The sequence below is a fragment of the Pinus tabuliformis genome, chromosome 7 (assembly GCF_031772625.1).
Source record: "Pinus tabuliformis cultivar Carrire ecotype Pingquan chromosome 7, CPIR1, whole genome shotgun sequence".
NCBI classification, from domain to species: Eukaryota; Viridiplantae; Streptophyta; class Pinopsida; order Pinales; family Pinaceae; genus Pinus; species Pinus tabuliformis.
This window is the reverse complement of record NC_142293.1, coordinates 1,413,317,861-1,413,343,759: the sequence shown is the minus strand read 5'-3', so window position 1 is coordinate 1,413,343,759 and position 25,899 is coordinate 1,413,317,861. Positions and strand designations below refer to the sequence as shown.

The window sequence follows — 25,899 nt, the reverse complement described above, 5'->3', positions numbered from 1 at the left end:
AACTTTACTCTGCACAATGTCTAATACTTTGTTCCTAGCAAGGATAAGATCCATCCTTGTGTTTCCAGCTCTAATATTTGAGGCTCTTTGAAGCTTATTTTCTGATTTCATTGAAGATGCCATTGTTGCACTTGTTAATGTCATTCCTGTAGTTTTCAATAGGTCCCTTTCTTAGCTTGCTTTTGATGATTGTTCAAGGTGCTGTCTACTCCTCCTTTAGTGATGCTTCTTTCAAGATGTCTTCAAATGTCTTTTCCCAAGTAGTGTTTCTTCAAGATGAACGATGATCTTTCTTTCTTAAGAGCTTCTTCTTATATCCTTCCTTGTATCCTTGCTTATGACAAATGATCTTCAAGCCTCCTTTTCCCTTCCTTACCTTAGCTCTGATACCATGTTAGAAATTCAAAAGGCAGAAAATATTTCCTTCCTTTGATAATAGCTTGTGATAATTTTAATTTATATTATCTTCTTTTGTCTTCTTTTCATCAAGAAACTATTAAACCATAAAGAGCATGAACATCACAAGAACAATAAAACATGGTAGATAGGCTCTTAGCTAGGGCAAAACCCCGTTCCTAGGGGAAAATCCAATCAAAATTCTCTTCTTCTTATAGAACCAAGACAAAATGAGAGATTCAAGACCTTTAGACCAAGACAAATGTTCCCTCCAAGTGCCAAGTAAAGCTTCCAAGAAATGCTTCTTCAAATACGTCCAATTCAACAAAGTCAATGAAAGTCAAACTTCTCTTTTGTTGGTCAACTCAAAGTTTCAGCCCTCAACTGCAGGTCTGCAATTCGTTTTGCAACTTTTGGCCTTGCAACAAATCTGAAACCCTCGTCGTTTCCGCACGTGTGAGCAGAAATAGTTAAGAATGGATCCTTCTTCCTTTGCTAGGTTTTCTCCTTGACTTCTAGCCTCTTCGCACTTCCTTTCTTCTTCTTCCTATTACAGATCAAACTGTAGATTGTATATCACAAATGAGGACGAAATTCACTTCTATATATACCTTTTCATGTGGTTGAATAGGCCTTTCTAGGCCGACTTGGTCTTGGAGGACTCTTTTGACACTTTAGATACAAAAATAAATTTTCTTTCTTGATACAAAATGCCCATTAGGGTCTTATATACATGACAATGACTCTTAAATAATTCTTTTGACTTGACAAGCCCTAGAAGCATGAAGAACATGCTTGACCTAATTGACTTGAGCATGAAACCCATGCTTATAATAATTTTCCTTCTTATTCTTTTTACATTAAATATATAATGATATAAGTATAATAACAATTATGAAGACCGAGCATAGTTACATTTCTCAACAAAGGGATCACTCTATGCCTCAGAACCAACCTCTCAGACTAGACTCACTGGTCTCTCGGTCAACTGACCTAAGGGAGTGACAATCTTCTCGACCAATCCATTGGTCTCTCAACCACAACCTAATGAAGATTCATGATGCTATACACTCAAAGCTTCCTATCCAAGAGGGATTTTCATCCATTCTAGGCTTCTCACAGAAACAAACATCAACAATTTGGTCAACAGCAGAAAATCAGCCATGGTAGATTTCAGCGGTTAAACATTCTAGTAGACAATTATAGGCTCAACAACCAACTATTTATTCAGCTTTAGCTATGGCTTCTCACAAAAGAAATCATCAGAATATGCAATAGACAGATCAATGAGCCAACGAATCAATCAAGTCAACAACAAAATCTTATAACTTCTTCAAAATTTTCATCATGGAGATGTCCATGGACTCGTAGTCCATTAAGCCAAATTACAACAAGGATTTCACTAGGCTCATGTCTTTTTGAAAACAACTCCCTCTTACATAAGACATATAAGTCCTCAGCCCATATCCTCAATACATAGCAGAAAAGTCACGGGCTCATCTTCAGTAGGTTTGGATCAACATCATTCTTCAAGGAGGCTTGGAGTGATCCCTTAGGTCATTGTGTCTGACCGAGAGACTCGTAGGTTTGTTCTATGAAAATTCCTGAATCTAACACATCAGAAACCCCTAATGCAATTCCTGGTTTACTATCTCCTACTTGTTCTTTACATTAACAAGTTATTTAATTGCATAAATATCGAAGTAAACACTATTGCAACATTCACAAATATACAAATCATGCACTGAAATAAACTGAGACAATAACACAAGGGACACTGTTATTTCTGGACAATCGTCCCCGGAAAAACCCAATTCTGGAAAACCGCTGTAGCATATAGACGGTTTGTATTATTAAGCAGATTTCTTCAATACAACTAGGGTGCCAAAAATGGCTCACCCAATAGAGAATATCCTCGGTAGTAGTACCTCTATCCGCAGATATTGTGGCAAATCAGCAACAAGATGATCAAACCCCACAACGACTCCGGCTGTTCCCTATGCTGGACAACGAACGCTGCCCCAATCACTAATCAGCGACTGCGTCACTTCTCCAGGAGTTGCGTCACCCTATCCCGGCTCAGAATCTGTTGATCTGCTGATCTCCTCCCAGTCTTCCCCATAGAATCTCCCAGCGCTGCCTCTGAAGCCCTTTACGACTAAAGCGTCAGCGTCTATGGCCTTTGTGTCAGCCTCTACAGCCCTCTGCGTCCTCTGCGTTAGCACCGACGATCTCTGCGTCAGCCCTTCTAAGGCCTGCGTTGTCTCTCCCGACACTTCATTGCTTCTCTGCTATGTATTCTTCAGCCTCAGATGGAAATCCCTTGCTGAACTGCCCCTCACTGCAACTGGTCACTAACTCAATTTCCTCAGCAAACCTCGCCCTAGAAAATCGAATTCTTGATCTCTCTTGGTGTGTATCCAATTGACCCTCAAACCTCCTCTAATACTTTTCCTGTTGACGATTCAACGACGGAGATTAAGTCCCTAATCAACGACTAAGATTAGATATGGCTCGATCCTTGTTACTTATAACTTTCTCACCCATTTTATATTTTTTTTTCTGAATAAAGACTAATTCTATTAAGAAAAGAAAAGTATAGTACAATCAAGCTTGCAAGCAAGCGAAGCAGAAAAGCAAGGGAGCCATCGGTGAAAGGCTAACCACCTCGCGCTAAAAGACATTCCATGAAAGGACTAAGTAGACAAAGGAGAACAAAAAGAAAGAACTCGGCTCAGAGAACTACCCCGAGGAGTCATTTCCAGCCACACGACATTTTTTGCCTTTTTTCTTGTTTACTTTGACCCACCCAGTGGAGTTTGGCTGAGCCATGACAATCTGAAGACTATTCTGCATTGGCGGCAGAATCTCCTTGTCAGAATCTGAGGAAGAAGACAAATGAGTACGTTTCTGAGAAAGCTGTGGGTCAGAGGATGCTGCTGGAGCACCCGAGGGAGTGTCCATCGGAATCACATCATTCTTCACATCTGCTACTGTAGCCTCATCATTCTGCAAAACATCTTCAGTTTCCTCCTCCCCCGAGCTAGAGAAATCTAGATCGTACATTGAACGGGGAGGCTCACAAGGATTCCAGCGCTTGGATTTGGGTTTGCGATTTAGATTCTTCTTTTTTTGGAGGAACTGAGAACATGTATTTTGGAGGTGCCCCGTTTGATGGCAATGGCGGCATCTGAAGGCTGTGTTCTCGTAATCTAAGGTTTGAGTCCAATGGAAATCTCCAATCTTGAGATTAATCTGATCCGGTAGTCCTTTACTGATGTCTATTTCTGCACAAAGTCTGCCGTAGGTGTAAAGACCATTTTCCTTTCTTGAGCTGTCTACAGCCAGGTACCGTCCCAAAGATTCTGCAATGGCTATGAAAACAGATGCATGCCATAGATGAGCTGGAAGATTCGGGAGCCTGACCCAAATGGGAAGCTTGGTGATGACTGCTGTAGAAGGGTCAAAATCTGGAAACCAGGGGGTGAGAAAGAGCCCAGCCGCACCCCAGAACCAAGGTCCTTCCATTAAGGCCTTCTGGTAATCTTCATTTGAGTCAAAAACCACAATGAAGAATCCTTTTGAACATAAGTAAATCTTGCTTTTTTTGGTCCAAGTGGAGTGGATCCATTGGTAAAGATCTGCTGTGCGTGGCCAAAGCCCATTAAATCTGCAGATGAGTGCCGATTCTGCGAAAATCTGTAAACGATTTTCAATCTCAGGATGAGTGAAATTGAGGGAGGGAATTTCCTCTGATTTATCTACCAAAAAAGGCTTTGGAGCCCCGTTTGGATGGGTTGTTTTCGAAGAAGACTGAGGTTGGGCAGCGTCTTTGCTAGCTGCATCTTTGTAAGAGAAAAAAGGGGCAGAGGAGGTCTGCCCAAAAGAACCACCTCTTAAACGAAAAGAAGCCTCGATGGAGGCGTCCTTATGAATGCTGTAAAAAGAGAGAGGTTGGGGATTCAATAGTTGCTTACCCTTATATAACAATCTGATGAGGGAGGAGGGGATCCCCAGCTGGCATTCCAGTTTTTGCAGTAGATCCTGGACTAGATCTGTTGCTCGAACCCAATGCATCCTTGTCTTTCCCAGTAGTTTGACTTGGATTTGAAATTCCTGAGATTCTTCCAACAGATCTGGCTGAATCAAAAGAGGAATCTCTGCAAGCAAGTCTGGCGAGAGTGAGGAGCAGATTCGCTGCTTGCTTCCGGCCAGAAGTGCCTTGTCCATACAGTCCTTCTGCGCATGTCCTGTATTCATGGTAGTTGAGTCTTGGGAGTTAAGCCGGAGACTTAATACCTTTCCAGCGCATTCCGTTTGAGCTGAAACAGAGAACAGGCCCCTGTTTGGGATAAAATCTCGAAGGGGCGTTTTGTCAAACATATGCCCCGCATCCTCCTCAAATTTGGCGACCTTTGCAACGGCAAGCTTAAATGCTTCCGCTCTGGTCGTCTCGTTCACATTAGACCACCAATCGACGCAGGCTTTCTTCCTCCAGAACACATTTGAAGCAAACCCTGCCAAATCTCTTCCATTTTTGTGCACTTCATGGCTATTCGCCGTAGAATTCATCCTGGAACTCCGTTTCTTGCCGTGAGAATGAAGCCACGAGAGCCTCAACGAGAGCTCTAGCTTGTTGGCCACGAAAGCAGCGAGGCTGTAATAACCCTTGGCCTTCAGCCATGGCAGCTCCTCCCACTTGCAAGCCGACGGAGGAGACTTCGCACTTTTCAGAAAATCACAGTTGGAAATCGCGTCCATGTCTGCGAGAAAACTGTCACACTTGGAATTCCTGTAACCAATGTTACTAGACAGCGCCTGGCCATCTCTTACAGCGCCGACGACAGACGGATTTTGAACGGCGGCCATGGTTGTCGAAACCCTCTCTCCTCACCCATTTTATATTAATACACATTAATATTTTTATTTTCCTAAGTTTAGACTTAGGGACACATTAAAAATATTAATTATTTTAATATCTCTTCATCTGGGTGGAATTTCTCCAGACGACTTCTGGGTCTTGGAGATCTCATGTGCCTTAGCCTCTCCACCAAATTTCATTACTAGAGCACATCCGCTGCTACCAAAAATCAACATGTTCGGGGGCACTGATTTTGAGTACTCTCCTTTCGTTCATTGCATTTGACTAAGAGACCATATGGTCTGGGAGATTAACCCTTTTGACATCGAAATTGTTGATTTGGGGTAGCATCGGATGTGCTCGCAGCTCTAGCCATGAAAATTGGTGGAGAGGCTAAAGCACATGAGATCTCCAAGACCCAGAAATGGTTTGGACAGATTGTACCCGGTTTGGGAGATATTAAAATAATTAATATTTTTAATGGAGTTCTTAAGTCTAAACATAGGAAAAATAAAATGTTAATGGGTCTTAATATGAAACTGAGTTAGAAGGTTCCAAAAGTCATGGATCAAGCCAAATTTAATCTTAGTCGTTGATTAGAGATTTAATCTTAGCCGTTGAAGGACCAACAGGAAAAGTAGAAGAAGAGGCTTGAGGGTTAGTTGGAGAACACATTGAGGGAGACCCGTCAGTTCGATATCTAGAGCGGGCTTAGCTGAGAAATTCGAACTAGTGGTCTGGAGAGCAGCAGGAGGCAGCAAGTACGGAACAGAGAGTCGGGAATAACACGAGAAAACCAGCGCAGAGGTTGGAGAGGCAGACGTAGAGGCAACAGACTACGCAGTCATTGGAGGGCCTGCGTGGGTGACCTAGAGAGGCAGGAGCTAATGCAGAGGATTTGGGAGCTACGCAAAAGTCAGCTAGCTTGACGCTGAGACTGGGATAAGTGCTGGAGAATTTTCTCTCTGTTGGGTAAGCCAGTTTGGCACCTAGTTGTACTGAAGAATTGCTGAATAATAAAATCCTCCCTTGCTGCACCAATTTTCCCACATTGGGTTTTTCTGGGGATTGTTGTCCAAAATATCTGTGTCGATGTGTTAATTCTTGTGCATGTGTTTGTCTCTGTATTATGGTGTGATACCTGCAGCAGGATTTATTTTAATGTTTATTGAAGGATTTTCATAAATAACTTATTGGTAAATAAGAAGGTAAAATAAATCAGTTGTTGTAGTGATAGAATTTTCACATGGTATCAGAGCAAGTAATCAGAGACAGGAAGGTAAAATCAATTATGGGTCGAGACCATGATGCAGAGGCATCTATGTCAGGAGACTCGCACAGATTTCAGAAAATTGCACAAGAGAAAGTGATTTCGATCTCTCTATGTTGGCTTCCAGGCTGGAAGAAGAAGTGGCTTGTGTGACTAGCTCTGCATCATCAGAGTTATGGTATATAGACAGTGGAGCCTCTTGGCATATGACAGGAATCCGGGAATGTTTCTCAGATTATCGGGAGGAGAGGATGAACTTTCAGATCACCATGGGGAACAAGGCAAAGTGTATTCCAGTAGGGAGGGGTACCATAGTTTTCCAAACAGAAATGGGAGAGTAGTTCCGTGGTACCAATGTGCTGCATGTACCAGGATTGGGGATGAACTTACTTTCTGTGTCGCAACTTCAAGGCAAAGGCTATGACGTTTTCTTCATCAAGGAGAAAGTATACGTCAAACACCCGAGCTGGACAAAGAAAGTGCAGATCGGGATAAAAAATAACAGGTTGTACAAACTACAACTGGAATCACCAATGGCACTAATAGGCAGTCATGGAGACAAGGATTTGAACGAACTATGGCACAGAAGAATGGGACATTTGCACCATGGGGCTCTGAGAATTCTCAGAAGCACTGTAACAGGAGTTCCGGATCTTATTACAGAATGAGATGATGTATGCAGATGATGTGCTCTAGGAAAGTATGCCAAAGCAACATTTCCTAGAAGTAAAAATAGGGCCCAGAGTGTACTAGGATCGATACACTTAGATGTTTGTGGACCCATGTCTACTAAAGCTCTTAGTGGTGCCAAGTACTTCCTTACCTTCATTGATGACCACTGAAGGAAAACTTGGATTTATTTTCTAAAAACCAAGGACGCAGTTTTCTATCGATTCAAAGAGTTCAAGGCTCTGGTGGAGAATCTGTCTAGGAAGAAAATAAAAGTTTTGCGCTTAGGTAATGGTGGAGAGTATGTCGATAAGGAATTCATTGATTTTTGCACTAAGGAGGGAATCAAAAGAGAGTGGACAACTCCTTACAATCTAGAGCAGAATGGAGTAGCAGAAAGAAAGAACATGACTATTGTAAAAACAGCTAGGGCCATGATGTATGATCAGGATATGCCAAAATTCCTGTGGGCAGAAGCATGCAACACAACAGTCTATGTTCAGAATAGAACTCCTCATTGGGCATTGGGCAAGATTACTCCAGAGACAGTCTTCATAGGGAAGACGCCTGAAGTTAGTCATTTCAGGATTTTTGGGAGCTTAGCATATTGCCACATACCCGAGGAAAAGAGGAAGAGGCTGGATCAAACTGCAAAGAAAGGATATCTAGTGGGATATAGTGAGAATGCTAAGGCATACATAATCTATCTTCCAGGGAGCAGGAAGGTAGTAGTTCGACGAAATGTGAAGTTCGTGGAGGACAGGGCTTTCAGAAAATCTCTAGAAATGCCTTCTGAGGAGCAAGCAAAAGAGGAACCATTGGTCAAACCTCTTCTACCAACATAAGAAAAGAATTCTTCCTCTGGTAAGGCAGAATCATAGGATGAGGAAGAGCTAATGGAAGCATCTGTTGGCAGAGGAAGAATGCGCAGGAAACTTCGTCAGATTCTGCGAGATGCAGAGGACTTCATCGGTGCACCAAGGAACAATAAGAGGGAGCGAAAACAACCAAATAGATATCAGGCATTAGTAGCTCAGGATGGGGAGCCTGCCAATTTTCATGATGCAGCTTATCATCAGGTTTGGCTAGATGCGATGGTAGAGGAGTACAACTCCATAATGGTAAACGATGTCTGGGAGGTAGTGCCAAGGCCTCAAGACAGATCAGTGGTAGGTTTGAGATGGATCTACAAGATCAAATACGCTGCAGACGACAGTGTTGAGAAATACAAAGCCAGGTTTGTGGCTAAAGGGTATGCTTAGAAGGAAAGAATTGACTACGAAGAGACCTTCGCCCCAGTAGCTAGGTATACATCTATTAGAACCATGATATCTCTTGCAACACAAATGGGGTGGGAGATTCATTAGATGGATGTCAAAATGGCATTTCTGAACGCAGTGATAGAAGAAGAGGTATACATTGAACAACCAGAGGGCTTTGAGACACATGAGAAGAAGTCTCATGTATGCAAATTGAAGAAAGCCTTGTATGGGTTGAAACAAGCACCTAGAACATGGTATGGTCGAATCGATGGCTACTTGCAGAAAATGGGATTTGTCAAGAATGATGTAGATCCAAATCTCTACTATCTGGTTGTAGAGAATGAACCTCTAATCTTAGTATTATATGTGGATGATCTCTTCCTGACAGGATCATCCAAGCTCATCGGGGACTGCAAGAAGAATCTAGCCACGAAATTTGACATGAAGGATTCGGGAAAAATGCATTATTTCTTGGGGTTGGAAGTTTGGCAACAAAAGGGGGAGATCTTCCTTGGGCAAGGGAGATATGCTATAGAAATCCTGAAGAGATTCAGGATGGAGGACTGTAGACCCATGGCTACTCCAATGATCACCAATTGGAAGAAGATTGATGCATCAGAAGACAAGGATGTTGATCCCACCTTATACAGGCAACTCATAGGGTCCCTGATGTATCTGGTCAATACTAGGCCAGACATTTGCTACGCTGTCAACACCCTTAGTCAGTTCATGGTGGAGCCGAAGAGGGCGCACTGGGCAACAACCAAACATGTTCTCAGGTATTTACAGGGAACAATCGATTATGGACTGTTGTACACCAGGATTAAGGACATCAGATTGAGTGGATTTACTGATGCAGATTGGGTAGGAAGTTCAGTGGATTGGAAAAGTAACTTTGTGTACTGTTTCAACATTGGATTAGGAATGACTTGCTGGTGTAGTAGGAAACAAAAATCCATGGCTCTGAGCTTAGCCGAGGCAGAATATATGGCTGCAAGCACAACTTTGTGTGAGGTCATATGGCTTAGAAAATTGCTTGTCAACCTATTCAAAAGAAAGATGGAGGCGGCAAGGATCATGTGCAATAATCAGAGTTGCATCAAGCTCTCTGAGAATCCAGTGTTTCATGATCGGTCAAAGAATATTGATATCCGGTGTCACTTTGTCAGAGACTGTGTCCAATGAGGCGCTGTACAATTGAGTTACACTCCTACAGGAGAACAGGTGGTAGACATCCTCACCAAGGCCCTTTGAAGAACATAGTTTGATTACTTCAAGGAAAAGATGGGGATGATAAAGAATCCATTTCAGTAGCAGAAATGGGGGTGATGTTGCAGTGCAGTAACAGTAAACAGTAGAACGATGCAACATGATGAGAAGAGGGAGTTGTAGTGTAGATGCAGTGTTGGGAGAAAGGGCCAGCAGCAACACGGTTGTAGAGGGAGCTGTCGTACGGATGCAACAGTGGTAGAAGCAGAGCCATGGGCTGCAGTACAAGATGCAGCAGTGCAGAGGATGTTGGGCAGGGAGGCCTAGCATCAACACAGACATAGGTGCCGGATAATCAGAGTGATGCTCAGTAAGGAGTATTACTAGAGCATAGTCCTTGCTAAGAGGGAGTGTTGATTTGGGGTAGCATTGGATGTGCTCTAGCCATGAAAATTGGTGGGGAGGCTAAAGCACATGAGATCTCCACGACCCAGAAATGGTTTGGACAGATTGTACCCAGTTTGGGAGATATTAAAATAATTAATATTTTTAATGGAGTTCCTAAGTCTAAACTTAGGAAAAATAAAATATTAGTGGGTATTAATATAAAACTGGGTTAGAAGTTTCCAAAAGTCATGGATCAAGCCAAATCTAATCTTAGCCATTGATTAGAGATTTAATCTCGACCGTTGAAGGACCAACATGAAAAGTATAAGAAGAGGCTTGAGGGTTAGTTGGAGAACACACTGAGGGAGACTAGTCAGTTCGATTTCTAGAGCGGGGTTAGCTAAGAAATTTGAACTAATGGTCTAGAGAGTAGCAGGAGGCAACAAGTATGGAACAGAGAGTCGGGAACAACACCAGAAGACTAGCGCAGAGGTTGGAGAGGTAGACACAGAGCCTCTCAGGCAGACGCAAAGGCAATAGACTACGCAGTCACTGGAGGGCCTGTGTGGGTGACGCAGAGAGGCAGGAGCTGACGCGGAGGATATGGGAGCTACACAGAGGTTAGCTAGCCTGACGATGAGATTGGGATATGTGCTGGAGAATTTTCTCTCTGTTGGGTAAGCCAGTTTGGCACTCAGTTGTATTGAAGAATTTCTAAATAATAAAATCCTCCCTGGCTGCACCGGTTTTCCCACGTTGGGTTTTTCTGGGGACTGTTGTTCAAAATATCTGTGCCGATGTGTTGATTCTTGTGCATGTGTTTGTTTCTGTATTATGGTGTGATATTTTCAACATAATTTATTTTAATGTTTACTGAAGGATTTTCGTAAATAACTTATTGGTAAATAAGTAGGTAAAATAAATCAGTTGTTGCAGTGATAGAATTTTCACAGAAATCAAGATTCCTCCCCTGGGTCGTGGATTGAGAGACTATATAGGTAGGGAGTTTGATATTGAGATAGGGATTCCTTCCTTAGGTCATTGGTTATGGTCGGGGAGATGGACCTTGTGTACTCTCTTAGGTCTTTGGGTTTGATCGAGAGACCATTGCCATGGTCAAAGAGTTTGATCTTGATAACTTGAGTCATTGCGTTTGACTGAGAGACCAAGTGGACTTGGTTGGGAAGATTGATTCTGTGCACTCTCTTGGGTCGTCATGCTTGACTAAGAAATCATTTCATATGGTTGGAGAGGTTGGCCTCATTGTTTGATCCCATTGATCAGTTTGGTGTTGACCTTGATGCCGTTGGGTTTTGGCTTATGGGATGAGTTTGATGCTATGTATCTTTCCTTATGATGAGACTTGTACATGTGATCTCTCCCTTGGGTTATTACTAAGAGACCAATAGATTAGTCGTGGAGATTTATCTTAAGAGAGAGAGAGAGAGAGAGAGAGAGAGAGAGAGAATGAAAAGTACTTGCATAGTTAAGAGGGAGTATTGAAAATTGGTAGCTTCAGTTGATGTTTTCATTTGCAAAAGCAAGGAGAAATTATATATTTTTTATGTTGACCAAGTTAGTCTCATTTGCACAAGTCAACCCCACTCATTGAAAGGGTTTGACCCCAAGGTCAAAACCCACCTCCTAGCACATGTATAAATTGGCATTCGATTGACCTCATTTGGCATCCATCCATCACATCTCATTTGACCAACAAAAGAAGTTTCGTTCAAATGTGGGAGGAGAAGAAGAAGAAGATTCATTCTACGTTGGCCAACTTCTTGACTTCTGTTTGACCAACATTGACTTTGGTTTATTCCTCTCTGTTTGATTGAACCCTTGACTGATTTTGGAGGCCGAGTTTCTTTGTGAATTGTTGACTCTGTTCGACCAAAGTTTCTCTTTGTTTCCGGGCCAAGCCGTAGGTCAACTTTTGTGATTTGAACGAAACTTTGACTGAATTTTATGTGGATATCACAGGTCGTATTTCAGTCCTTTGACCAGGTATGTTAGGCTTAATTCGGCCCCTATGTTGCAGACTTTGACTTGGACAATGCATTGACTTTTCTCTCTCATTTGACTAGATTGACATGGCATTTATTGAGGTTAGAGATTGGCATCTTTACTGGAATATTTTGATGAATTGAACTCTCTCTCATAAGGAAAGATTGTTGGGTTCCCCCTTTGTGGGTTTTGCCCTGGTGATTGATCAAAATTTTGGTGTCTCTTGTCTTACTGTTTTACTGTGATCTCTATTGCTCTATTGAAAAAGTTAATGGTTGAAATTTTTCATGTATAACTGCTTAATGATTGGAATGCTCTATAGAAGTAATATTGTATCATTGGAAGTAGTTATCGGTTTGAAAAATTGTCTAGTCTTACCTGCACTAGAAAATCAACAAAGGTGACACACCCAGTAGATCCTATCATATTTTGGGATATGTTGGTCAGTCTTCACTTGGAGTCAATGAGAACCAACCCGAAGCTGGCCCAAAGGGATCCTGAGTGAGTGCATCCAATGTCTCCACGCGTATGGGGGGTAGATGATGGTACCATCTTGTAACTCTAGTAAATGCTTAAGGTAAAAGGACATCTTTGGGCCCAGGCTTGTTGGGGGGGAAGCCCAATTGACATGAATGTACAATCTGTAGATATCCTCTCTGATGGATTGATTCAGTATCTATTTGGGTAGCATGAGATGGCTTTGTTCAACCAGGGAGAATTTGAAGGGGGGAAGATGCTTTGGAGAGATGGACAATGTTTGGAGAAGTCAAGAAACTTTTGAGAACCAACCTCGTGTCTGGCCTAAGGGGTGAGCTGAAGTGAGGGCCTTCGAGGAACAATGTGCAAGGTAGGGGTACTTGTCTCTCCTTGTATTTGAATTTTTGAAAGTTCTAACTCTGTGGAGGAAAGAAACCAAGTGAAAGATGACATTGAGGAAGAAGGGGTGGGTACCAAACTCTATCGTAATAATGGGAAGTAGGACTATACGATTGCATTGGATGATGTGTTAGAGAAGCAAGGTCTCTCCAAGGGCTCTCTTCATCTGAGCTTAGTTTGTTTGTACCAAGCTAGACCCCCAAATCTCAAAGCCATAGAGGACTATGGGTCTAATAATCGTGTCTCTGGAATCACTATCTCTTGATAAGGGCTAGGGAACCATACCCTTTGCTAAGCCGAGGCAGAAGGGCCTACTGCATACCAAAACAAGGTCTTGTGAACTATACTCCCAGGTAGATGTATGATGTGATGACCTCATTCTCTTCCCCTTGGAAGTAAAAATGCATGTCTATAAAAGTTTTCTTCGAAGCATTGAAGATCATAACCTTGGTTTTACCTAGGTTGATCGTCAACTATCGAAGGTCATAAAAGCTAGTGAGGGTGTCAATTTTTCTCTGCAGTCCCTTGGGAGTAGATGCCAATAGGACCAAGTCATTAACAAAAAGGAGCAAGGAGATCAACACCTGAAGTAGAAGGAAACCATCCCCCTCTTGGATGTGCTCATGGAGGAAAGATTTTAGCCAATAAATTTAAATCCCGAAGAGGGCGGAGAGAGGAGGCATCCCTGTTTGACTCCAATGGTACTCTATATAAAGTCAGAAAGGCCATGTGCCATCCTGAGGTGACCCAATACTGCCTCGTATAGTCTCATGATGACTACCAGAGGGGTCTTAGATATGCCAATGTCCCGAAGCCTCTAGAATAATGCCTCCATAGGCATAGTATCAAATGCTTTCCGAAAGTCTACAAAGCAGCAATAGACTTTCGAACAGCGGTGATGAACCCCGTTGATAATTTTTCGAAGTAAGAAGATGTGGTCAATCATTTGGTAACTCAAGCAAAATCTTGCCTACACTCTAGCTCTAAGATCTCTTCTCTCTAGCTCCTCGGAAAGCCATTGATTTAAGACTGTGGTGTAAATCTTAGAGAAGATGTGGCTCACCATGATAGTCTTGTAGTTGTTTGGCTCACAAATGCTCCTTGATTTGTGGATCAGATGGATAACGTGTCTAGCCCAAGCAGGGGAGAAGCCAGGACAATCCACATGGTTGAACAGATCAACAATATAGGACTCAAGGGACTGGATGCCAAGTTTCAGGAATCCTGTTTGAAAGCGATCCTCATCGACTACTCTATTGGTGCTCATAGCTTTGACTGCTCTCTTGATATCCCAACCAGAGAAAAGATGACATGAGAAGGGGGGAGAGGAAATGTGTGTTGGGGTTTGTCCAGAGATGTCATAAAAGGAGGTGGTATGGGAGAACATAGCTCAGAACAGTAGAGTGAACAAGTTTGAGTGGGAAGTGTGTTTCTAGTGGATATGATACTAGATGCTTAGTAAGGAATCTATTCTACATACTAGTCACGAGGCTCTTTAGTTTTTGAATTCAGTCTTGAATGCAGGAGGTTGATAATAGAGTTTGGCTTCACATGGATAAACAACTCTTTACAACGACATCACAAGCTCAAGCCAATCTAGTATAGGCCTTACATAATCTCCCCATAGATGGTCTCCATTGCGTTCAAGTTGGACCTTCCACCTTAGCTTAGCATCTATGATGTGGTAAATGTTAGTAACATCAAGTTGCATGAGCTCCCTTGCTTGGAAGAACCAGTTCTAGTTACACATCTAGATGTAACCTATCCAGATTTTCAGACTTCACTTCTTGAAGATATACTTCTGAATGTCCACACCTGATCTATTGTGTGAGACCACCACTTGGTGGGCAGAAAAGACACTTTACCCACTCAAGGCAAGTGGCTGTCCTCGTGAGTATTTGAGAAACAATTTCCCCACCTACAATAGAATCTGGGTCCTGGGATGACTTTCCTCTAAGTGGGGAAGAATTTATGTGATGAGTCTAGTGGGTGTGCTGAATTCACACAGGTAATATATTTGTACTTTAGGGGACATCTTTTGTCTTGTTTGGGTGACTTGGTTTAAAATGCTGACTCACATGGTTTATTGTATTTTATAGCAGACTTGGTCAAAGATGATTCCCCTCCAATAGTGTTCTATTCTTGATTAGTATAGTGCATTAGTGTACAACATTACAGTTCTGACCATCTCTTCCTATGCTTGTGTACTTCCTCCTTGTGTTTTGCTTGTATGTGATTTTTTTCAATGTGGTTACTATGTTCATATCAACTTTAATGGTATATACTCTACAACCATTGGAAAATGTGTGCATTGTGTATAAATTTATAAAGAAAAGACAAGGATCATAAATTAGACTCAAAGAAGTAGTTTTCAAAGAAAATTCAAGAATCCATGCCAGATTTTAGTAAATGCCCCTTTTTGGGTCATTGCGATTTTTTCCCTTGCATAATTTTTATACTTGTGATTATCTTCAATTTGGTAGCATAAGAGCTTTCTTGAGTAATGCATTGGTCCATTCATGCACTTTGTTTTTAACTTTTTAGGATGTGCAATGTTTTCAAGAACAATATTTGCTATTTGAAGCGTTAATAAACTTGTACAAATTTTAATGCATTGCAGATTGCTGGAATACAAAAGAAAAATTTCAAGGCATTGCAGACAAACTCTTATATGAATTATGAACTTTCTCCTGAAGTTCTCAAAAAAGCGATATCAGATGATTTATCAGCTGGGCTTTACCCATTTTTTTTATGTGCAACAGTAGGGAACGCCATGTAACCTTTCCGTGTTTTAGTTCTTTCACCTTTTACTTCATTTTAGGTTCCATTCTTCTAAAGGTCAAAAGTTTTATCAAGAAAAATGGTATCAAACTTTCATTTTTAAAATTGTGTTGTTTCATAACTATCGTTAATATGCAAAATTCTAATTGATGAAATAATTAGTATCAATAGGTATTACTGTAGCCTCACTGGTTCAATTTTCATGGGGAAGGGTTGAGGTGGGAGCCACCTGTGGGGGATAAAAATTGTCCCACATGGCATCTAGGTTCGACCAAACCTCGCACAATCCTGGTGACTGCATCCCACAGATCGGCAGATTGTTCTTCCATCCAACATTGGGGCTGGCCCTGGCCTAGGCTGAGGCTCAGCCTAGTTGGAAACAAAAAGGTATTACTGTAGCCCTTGCAGGGGCAATCGATAGTAAACATTATTTTACTAGTTTCTTGAGAGATGTTCTGCATTTGCACAAGGCTCTAATTACTCTAGATATTGTCACAATCTGTCATTTTAGGTCTCTTGTTGTCATATTCAGTTTGGATTTCATAAATTTAAATAAGAATCTAGGGTGTCCTTTGTTTGGCCCAATGTTACTTGGGAGCGGGAGCGACCATTTTCAGAAGCTCCCGGTTTGGGAGCGAATCGGGGAGCGATTTTTTAAAAATATATATATTTTTTATATTTTTTAATTTTTGATACATATATGTCAACAAAAACATGTAGAATGATGAAATAGACATAAAAAACATAAAAAAACATAAATTGATCATTGAACCATATCACATCAATCATCTAGAAATTATAATCGTCATCAACCATGTCCATGAGTCTTATAAATCATGATTCATCAAATTCAATATTAAAGTTTCAACTTCAAGCTTTCAGAATTGAAAATTCAATAACATTTATCATCATTGATCACCAAAGTAACAAGTTGTACTTGTAAGCCAAGTTTAACCATTACAAGAAGTAATATCGAAGATATTTCTAAGTCCTAACTTCTAACTGTTAACATGATATGAAATGTTAAAAATTTATAAAATGAAACATGAATAATGAGATGAAATGAAACAACTTTAGTCTTTCACAAAGCATCATATTCATAATTCACAATCATTACCAATGAGTTATAATTGCCAAGGCCCAACTTCAAACTTCAAATTTTCATTGTCACAGTGATATAATGTTTACAAAAAATATCATAATGTCATAATGATATGAAAGAGTCAAGAGTCAAGGACTCAAAACTCAACAGTTATGAAAACTAAAGTCTAATAGAAATTAAAAAAGACAAGTAAACTGTAAATCTACAAGTGGCCCTTGCCACGAGAGTCTCCAGGAGTATAAGCAGGTCGTGGTGGTCTTCTAGGAGTCTCCCGCACAGACCGACGACCAGAACTAGAGCCTCCACGCGAGGGTGTCGATGGAGGTGGCGACAGCAATGGAACAAGACTCGGGCCCCGAGAACTGCTACTGGATGGTGGAGGTGGAGGTGGCATGGCTGCTGCAGCTGCTTCATTTTCATCCCGTACAAGCTCCTCTTCTAGTTCTTCAATATGTACAATGCCATCCTCCAAATTGTCGTCCTCAGGGTGATTGTCCCAAATTTTATATGTGGGATCTTCATTAGCCCGATCACAGTAATGGCTCAACAACCTCAAGTTGTAGTGCACATAAACCAAGCTTTCTGCTCGGTTTTCGTTGAGTCTGTTTCTTTTCACATTATGTATATAACTGTAAGTGCTCCAACACCTCTCTGCAGAAGAGGAATTTACAACCTGTGAAAGAACTTTTTTTGCCAATTTTGGCAAAAGTCCGTGGCCGCCATATGTTTCCCACCATGTGAGAGAATCAAATTTATCTTTGTCGTCCATTGCATGGAAGTTACCATACAAACCACTGCCACTGAAGTATCTGCCTATTTCAAGGCGCACAGCTGCACATTCCTCCCTGTCAGGCACCAACTTTTCTAATGCTTCCAGATATCCTCTAGTTACCTCTTGATCTAAATGGGGTTTGGTCCTAACACCACTCCCTGCTGCAGGTTTGCCCAACCAAGATTCTGAGTAGTATTTTGGCGTAAGGATATACGCCAAGCAATGTAGTGGAAGGTTAAGCCTATTCCACCGTTCACACACACAATCATGAATCAGTTTGTACAAGTTGGGATCTTTATTATGAACAATGTCTTTTATTTCCCCCAACATGGTATCCATTTGCTCATACACCTCGCCAATCACTGGTTTGTCTGTATCTGCAAACCGAATCATGTTATAAATTGGCTTGGTGAAATCCAATACCTGTCTCACAGTTGTCCAAAACTGCCCATCAAGAGCGGCCTCCTCCACCGTTTCAAAACCTGCCATGTCAGCTACATTTGTAGCCCTTTCCTTTAACACCTGCCAATGTGGACTTGATACCATGCTAGCTAATGCCTCTCTTACCTTCAAAAGGCGCCTGAAGGTGAGGTAATAGCTACCAAATCTAGTCCTCGCAATCTTCAGCAACTCCAATCTCGAGTGACTGCGGAAAAGGCCATGGGTATTGCTATGATTTGTAATAAATTTTATCATTTTTTTTCCTTTCTTGTACAAATCACCAATCCATTGGTATTGTTCATTTTTGTTTTTGACAATATCATGCAACAAAAGGTTCAATGTGTGAACCAAACATCCAGACCAAAATATGTTCGGGTATTTATCCTCAATAATTGCTCCCGCTGCCTTACAATTAGGAGCATTATCAGTGATGACTTGGATGACATTGTATGGGCCAATACGTTCAATTGTTTCAAGCAATGCTTCTGCAATGTTGATAGCGGTCTTGAACTTGTCTGAGTAATCATGTGCAGCTAGAAAGATGGGACCACTTTGGGACACAGCAAGAACACTTATCAATGGCTTGCCTTTTACATTTGTCCATCCATCAGATACAATGGACACCCCATTGTCAGTCCAAGAACTTGTCATTTTATTCAAAGAATGTGATATTTTTGCTTTTTCATGATCAAGGCCAACAGTTCTTGCCTTGTCATACCCAGGGCTCTTGTATCCTTTAGGGGCATCATTTATGGCAGAAACCATTTCGTGCCAATAAGGTGAGCGTAGAACATTGAATGGTATCCCACATGCATAGAGGAACCTGTAAACTTTTGAATCCACATCATTCCTACACCCCTCATCAAGGAAATCTGATATGGTTCTACGCCTTAAAGATGATGACCCTGTGCCTCCATGTCCATATCCACTGCCTTGGGAGGATGCTGAAGGAGTTCTTTGTGATGGTGAGATTGGTTCAAAGAAACCCCTTGATCTTTTTGTTCTGTATTGGGCGTCCTCCTCTTCCTTTATGTATTTGGCTCTATCTGCTGTTGACACCGCTGCACAAGTTTTGATTCCTATTTGTTTCTCTCCATCCCATGGCGTTTTCCCGCAGAGGTGTCTTCTAGCACGGGTGTATGAGCCTGTGTAATCAGTGTTGCAATGGGGGCAATGAAATTTAGTGGTTCCACCCCCTCTCCCTGTTTCAGCCCTGTGAACATATTTCCACAATGGAGTTTGGTCTTGTTTAGTTTTTTGAGGGTCATGTTCACCCTCCTCCACCTCCTCCTCACTGGGGTTTTCACCCATTTGACTTCCTCCGGCTTCTTCATCCACCTCTTCAGTTTCAGGCCCCCTCCGTTTCCTACTCTCCACCACCATAATAACCATAAAAGGGACCAGGAAGAGGAAAATGCCAATAAATATCCCCAGGTCCATGGTGTTTGATGTTTGTAGGGTTTGAGTCTTGAATCTGCAAATTAATTTAGTTTATTGGGATTAATTCATTTAATTTATTAATTTAATTTAAATACATGATCTTTAAACTCAAACAACTAAATTAAACTAACCAAATTAACTACCTAACCAGCTAAACTAACTAAATGATTAAGTTACTTACCTCTGCAGGCTTGCTCCTCGCTCCTTGGCACTTGCTCCTCGCTCCTCAGCTCTGGCTCCTTGCTCCTCAGCTCTTGCTCCTTGCTCCTTTGCTCTTGCTCCAGCTCTCAATCTCTTGCTCAATGAAGTTGAAATGAATTTTTTTTGGCCCATTGGGCTTATAAAATAAAAAAAATTTTCTAAAATTTTTGGAAATTTCAGGTCCGGCGGATTTTTTTTTCCGCTGAACCGCTCCCGGCCCGTCTAAAATCGCTCCCGGAGCGTTTTTTAAAAAACGCTCCGGGAGCGCGGGAGCGATCGCTCCCTGAATCGCTCCCTAATAGACCAGGGAGCGTAAATTTTTTTACGGGATCGCGCTCCCGAAAATCGCTCCCGTCCGGGAGTGATTTTGGGAGCGCGCTCCCGACCCGCTCCCGAGCCGCTCCCGCCCGGAGCGCGCTTCGGGAGCGGGTTCGAAGGGGGGGGGCGCTCCCCCGCAACACTGGTTTGACCCATAACTCAATGCGGAAGTGAATAGTTAAAGAGCAATTAATTGATGCAACATTGATAATGTTCTTTAGGTTATTTATGGAAGTGTGAATAAGAAAGAGATGAATTGATTATGTCAAGCCAATGCTTGTATTCTAAAAGACAATGATCCTTGCTTGGCCAAATTATAAGCTTAGTGGGCCTTGTTATTGCCTCATATGGTCTGAGTTTCCACCTGTGATTTTTGTCACCAGAGATCGGTAAGAAGCAAGCTGAGTTTGATCTGATCAGTAGTTGACAAAACACTGGCAAGGGTATTTGTAAGAAACTTGGTATTTCGAACAGCTGAAGTGGGCAGCAATGAGACAAGTTCCATGGCCATGGCCCGGCACTTTATTACCCTTCAGATATGCAGTAGGTCTCAGCTATTACTGCCGACCCTGTTTTCATGATGATTTTAAACTGATAGCCAATTAAATTTGCAGGTTAGGGGGATGATATTGTATACTGATGATGAATACATTGTTGATTGAGCATGGAAGATGGATATAACCCCTTGGGTCAAGTGTTTCACCTCTGCACTCAAAACCTTACGTACTTCAAATGAGGTAAGTTCTATGATATTAGTGGCTTAAAATACTGGTTGGAAATCATTAGGAAGTAATTATCTGGCAGAAATTCATATTCTGCTGTACATATTGTAGAAAATTCAACATCCTTGGCATTTCCATCAAAGGTCAAGGCAAACAACATCATGACTACATCTTCTTCCTTTATTAGCTTTGTACTCACTGCCTAGTAAAACTCTTGAATGTGTTTCTCTGTAGTGGTGGTGTTAGAACCATTGAATTTGCACAACCACTCGTAATACTTCTGAGGTAATGGATGCAGAGCATCTGTGAGTTTGCTCAAATCCAAGGGCCTGAATGCAACTACAAGCCATGGCCTATCCATGGTGAAAGGGGTGGTGTTATCAACAAAGAGTTTTCTAACTACCGAACTAATAGGATTAATGGGAGATGTAGATGCTTCAGTGGTCTTCTTGGTAGTCTTCCTCTTTCTTGGAGCTATGGTATTGTTTGGAGAACTACCAGGGGATTTAGCATTATTGGATTCAAGAGTCGCCAGAAGAGAATTTATTTTATCGTTTTGAATGTTCTCTCCAAAGAGGGTGAATCTTAATCTTCAAACTGACGAGGAGTTTGATTCAAATCCACCCTGGCAATGATGCCCAAAATGTTGCCTCAAAATCTAGCAGGTCTTGTGAGGGGAGCCCACAAGGCAAAAACTATACAAGTGACAACAATATGAACTGTGGCCCACTGTCACCACAGTGACCACCTCCTACTCTTTTGTGGATTCTCACCCCTATCTTTTAATAATAACGCTAGCAATTCCAGCCCCCCTTGTAATCATAATAAATGCTTTCGATTCTCCAATTTCTTAATTAGGCAAAATATCATATTTCTTAATTAGGGGTTGGGGACCCGACGATGAGACGAGAGAGAACTGTGAGGAGCCAACCAACTAAAATGCACTAGGGAGGCTTCCCTTTAGTAGGTCACCCTAAAGGATATCCGAAGTCCAAGGATTAAGGTGACAAGACAGGTTTATGGAGGAAAAATCTTCCTAAGAACAAGGCTTAGCAAGCATCATAGAGCAATTCGCATCCCCCAATAAAGCCTATTTAGGGCACAATATGATCTAAGGCTTGAGAAGCAAACCAAAAGGATCAAACTAGTATTCCACACTTCTCATTTACTCATTCTTATCGTTAAGCATTGTTAGCTCTATAATTCCCTATGTTTGGTGCAACATATTGAGGCACCTATTCAAGAATCAAGTAAATCTAAAGAAGTAGGATGCTACCTATTACCTCTAAATCTGCATCTGAGAAACTGTGAAGGTCCAATATGAAGATTCACATCTAGGAATTGTAGAAGTGCCACCCTCTATTGCCTCAGTTTCTACTTCCCTCTCTTTAGGTGGACTCTTCTTTGGCATGAGGGGGGATTCCCTAGTAGGAGTGTCAAGTCTGTCCCTTTTAAGGATAACTTAAAAATATGACAAAACAATGATTTGTGGTTTCTAATAAATACTAATAGTGATTTAGCCCCTCAGGGGTAGCTGAATTGACAAGCACCCTGAAAATGAAGTGTTATGTACCAAGAGATTTGAGGTTCAAATCTGCCCAACTTACCCGTGTCTGCAGGGAAGGGGCATATGTAGGCACCTAGGGGTTAGAGTGATAGCAATCAAAATCGACCCCGTGTCACGCAAGTATGAAACCGACCTAGTTGCCGATTCCTCTAGTTAGAAAAAAAAGTACTAGTAGTGATTTCAAATATACAAGTGCCTTGACCAAAGGGCATGGAGTCGAGAAATTTATGAATTGATTGGAATTAAATTCAGCAAGTAACTCATCAAAACTCACAAATTCACATTATTCTACAGGTTATAAAAGGTTTGAATATTCATTTACAACCAAATATTAATAACCAAGTAGATACACTAACACATATCTAAATTGCTTGCATTAATTGGATGACATCGGATTGTGAAGATGAAGTAGAAGGAAAATTGTCCACTAAATAACAGGCCTCAAAACATTACATTCTCAGATCTGGTATCAATCTTAGCTGAAGAGAATCAAATAATCTCTTTATTCAGTGCTTCCTTCACTAGCTAAGACCAACAAAATAGCCAAGTACCAACAAATAAATCAAATGCAAACATGAAAGAACAAGTCTTGCCTGAGTGCTACAGCCTTGAAAATTATTGAAGCAATCCCAAATCTGCTCAATATTAGCTCCTTAACAGTCACCAACAATGTTTTATGATTTTCTCCGAGCTGAAATCACAAGTTCAAAGTGAGGAAGAGGCTTTCCTTTTATAGTTTCTTCCAAGCAATTATTCCTTGGGTAGAATCCTCTAGAAATCTCTAGGGCATTGTAATGTTGGGCTCTCACCTAATCTCAACTCTCTCCGTCGAGGCTCTCTCTTAGTTAAGCCAAGGGGGGTAGACCCTGTTGTCGCCTAGATTGTACAAGCACCGCAATAACGGCTTTGGGGGGGGGCTGTCACTCAGATCCCCGCCCACTCTGTTCTAGTTGTTTCCCAACAACATGCTATGGGGTGTAGTCCCTATGGAAGTGAGATGTACTCCGTTCTAGCTGTCTCCCAACAACAGGCTATGCGGGGTAGTCCCTATGGAAGTGAGATGATGGAAAGCATGTTGGGAACGAACTTGCTTGGGAGACGCAGTTGAGTGGCCTAACTACTTGGTGGAAATTTAACAAGATTAAGGATTCGATTAAATTTAGAATTGAGACTAGTGCCTTATGGAGTCAAAAGTTCTTGCTTATTATAAACTATGACTCAGTAACCGGATGGACAACCATTGCTTATATGATTAACCAACCTATATGATATGCAACTCCTAAGATCTAAGTGTGATGCAAGTATCTTGGTTAATTTTATATTGTATGCCTAGTCCAAATGGAACCTTTCCCTCAACTGTGTTGAGAAATAGTCTTCAAAGTAGGTTGTGGGATGGAAGCCAATGAGAATCAAGCAAAGGCCTGATTAACGATACCTCTCCCTGTTTTCCAACCACCCATTGCCTCCGGTGCTGCAGAGACTGTGGCTCTGACGACTGCAAGGTTACTGTGTTAACCACTAAGAAGCGTTGAATCCCTCAAGCTAGATGAAAAAGGGTTGTCCTAGGAGTCTATCAACCAAGCTTATGCTTGGAGGTATGTTTTTAATGCAAACTAAGCCTAGAATGATTATGAAATGATTATGAGTGAGTTTCTTAGTTTAAGATTGTTTATATGATTTAAGTACTTAATGTTGATTAATTTATAGCAAGAGTACTTAACACTGTATTTAAAGACAATCTTAAACAAGAACAATTTCTCAATGATACAAGTGCCAACAATAAACAAGAGATCCTCTATTCAATAATTAACCAATGAGATGCCAATAATCATTACTTGAGATAAGATAGATTCCAATGATAATGCTCTTAGACAATGACAACTGTTAAGGATCTTGAAGCACTTATCCACTTATTAATTAACCAATCATACAAAATGTCAATCACAATTCCTCAAGATGTTCCAATTATGATCTTATGTTAATATCACAATGCCAAATAGATTTGAAATGCCCAAAGATACTCAATACCAAGGAAAGTTATGATTAGAGTGCTTTAGTGAGTGAGTTTATGTGTGAAATTTGGAAATTCTTATAACTTAAGACAAAACAAGCGAATGTTAGATTTCCAATAACCAAAATCAGGAGTAATACTTTAGAATTTTCAGTGCTTATTAGCCTTATGACAGCAGTAGGAAAATCACTTTAGATTCAAGAGAGAACAAACATATAGTAACTAGATATGATCATTGATTACTGAGATGCCGAAATACTTGCCAAAGTAAAACTATGATTTTTAGTCCACTTAAGATGCAATATTCAGAATTATATCAGATCTAAAATAACTTGTTACAACAGTTTGAAAAGATGTAGACAATGAGCTATCAATGCTACGACAAGTGCCAAAACATGCCCAAAACTTGGAATAAGATTGCCAAACTGGAAAAAAATGATTTTAAGCCCTTTTAGGTGTGTTATTCAGAAAATATTCAAATCTGATTAAGTAACTATGCATAGAATTTCCAATGAGCAAAAATGTAGATCTAGGCTAGATTTGCAAAGCCCAAGTGGCAAAAAAATTTAAGAAAAAATTATTTTGCAATTTTAGAGTACTTTGACCAATTAGATGTGTTTTTAGGGAAATTATACCACTGTTATGAAGATGAATTTGCAACTGTAAAATAACAGAGATAAAATCAGGGTTTATAGAGAAAACCCTAGCCCCAAGGTCTTGTAGATTATTTGCCCAACTTTGCCAAAATTTCTCCAATGATTTTGTGCTTAAAAACACCAATTTTGAGGAACTGTCTCCGACAAAGCCCACCAAGTAATCAGTCCCAATATTTCAGAATTTGACAGAGGTTAAACTAGGGCAAGAAAGAGGGCAAAAGGACAACGGCTAGGGAAAATAGGCCATAAGGGTCAACGCAAGGGTTGAAGAGTGGAGAAGAAGGCTCAAGAGGGTGGTGGAAAGGGCGAGGAAGGGAGACAAAGCCCCAAAAGGTTCAACAAGGACAACAAATAGGGAAAATAGGCCACAGGGGTCAACGCAAGGGTTGAAGAGGGGAGAAGAAGGCTCAAAAGGGAGACAGAAAGGGCGAGGAAGGGAGACAAAGGCCTAAAATGGCTGCGGCTGGGCCCTGTTGACCACTACCGGTCAACTGCCCATGCAGTACACCCCCTTTCTCTTGGCAGAAAGGGGCAGCACCTGATCAGCTTGTCCGTGACATCTTGCCATCATCAGCAACTTGATCATTTTTTATTGTAAACCCAGTCGGCATGTATTAATTGTAAATAATCTTAGCAGACATGAGTCGTGTATATGAATTGCCTAGGTGGACCTAACTTTCTAGTGGTAATCTACATCCCGGAAGGTTTTTCGTCTCACCGATCCATGGATCGGCAAAGTTTTCCTTCAAACCTGACCCCAAAGCCGGGATGGATTTTGTCATTAGAACTTTAGGAGAATCCTAGTGTGTTAATCTGCTAGATTATAGTTGTGTCGCAGAACTGGGTGATTTGTGAGGGTCTGTATTAAAGGGGTTTTCCCCCTTAAGATGTAATTTTGTAAAAGTCATCATGAAATGTGTCTTGAGGGTCGAAAAATGTTTTGAATCCCCTCAT

At 41.2% G+C, this 25,899-nt stretch overlaps 1 protein-coding gene across 6 annotated transcripts in view; it reads left to right on the top strand.

The window, feature by feature from the left end:
* The window catches only part of AAS (Pyridoxal phosphate (PLP)-dependent transferases superfamily protein), a 526,642-nt gene that overhangs the window by 86,189 nt on the left and 414,554 nt on the right, over nucleotides 1-25,899 (top strand). For 5 of the 6 annotated variants that reach the window (XR_016267022.1, XR_016267021.1, XM_089459844.1 and 2 more), the window contains exon 6: nucleotides 15,555-15,695. The exons of the other annotated variant lie outside the window; for it this stretch is intronic. Coding sequence is in view for 3 of the 5 variants with exons in the window: in XM_089459844.1 (XP_089315970.1) it covers nucleotides 15,555-15,695 (141 nt within the window). In the remaining 2 variants the exon portion in view is untranslated. The remainder of the gene's footprint in view (nucleotides 1-15,554; nucleotides 15,696-25,899) is intronic. 6 annotated transcript variants of the gene reach the window in all.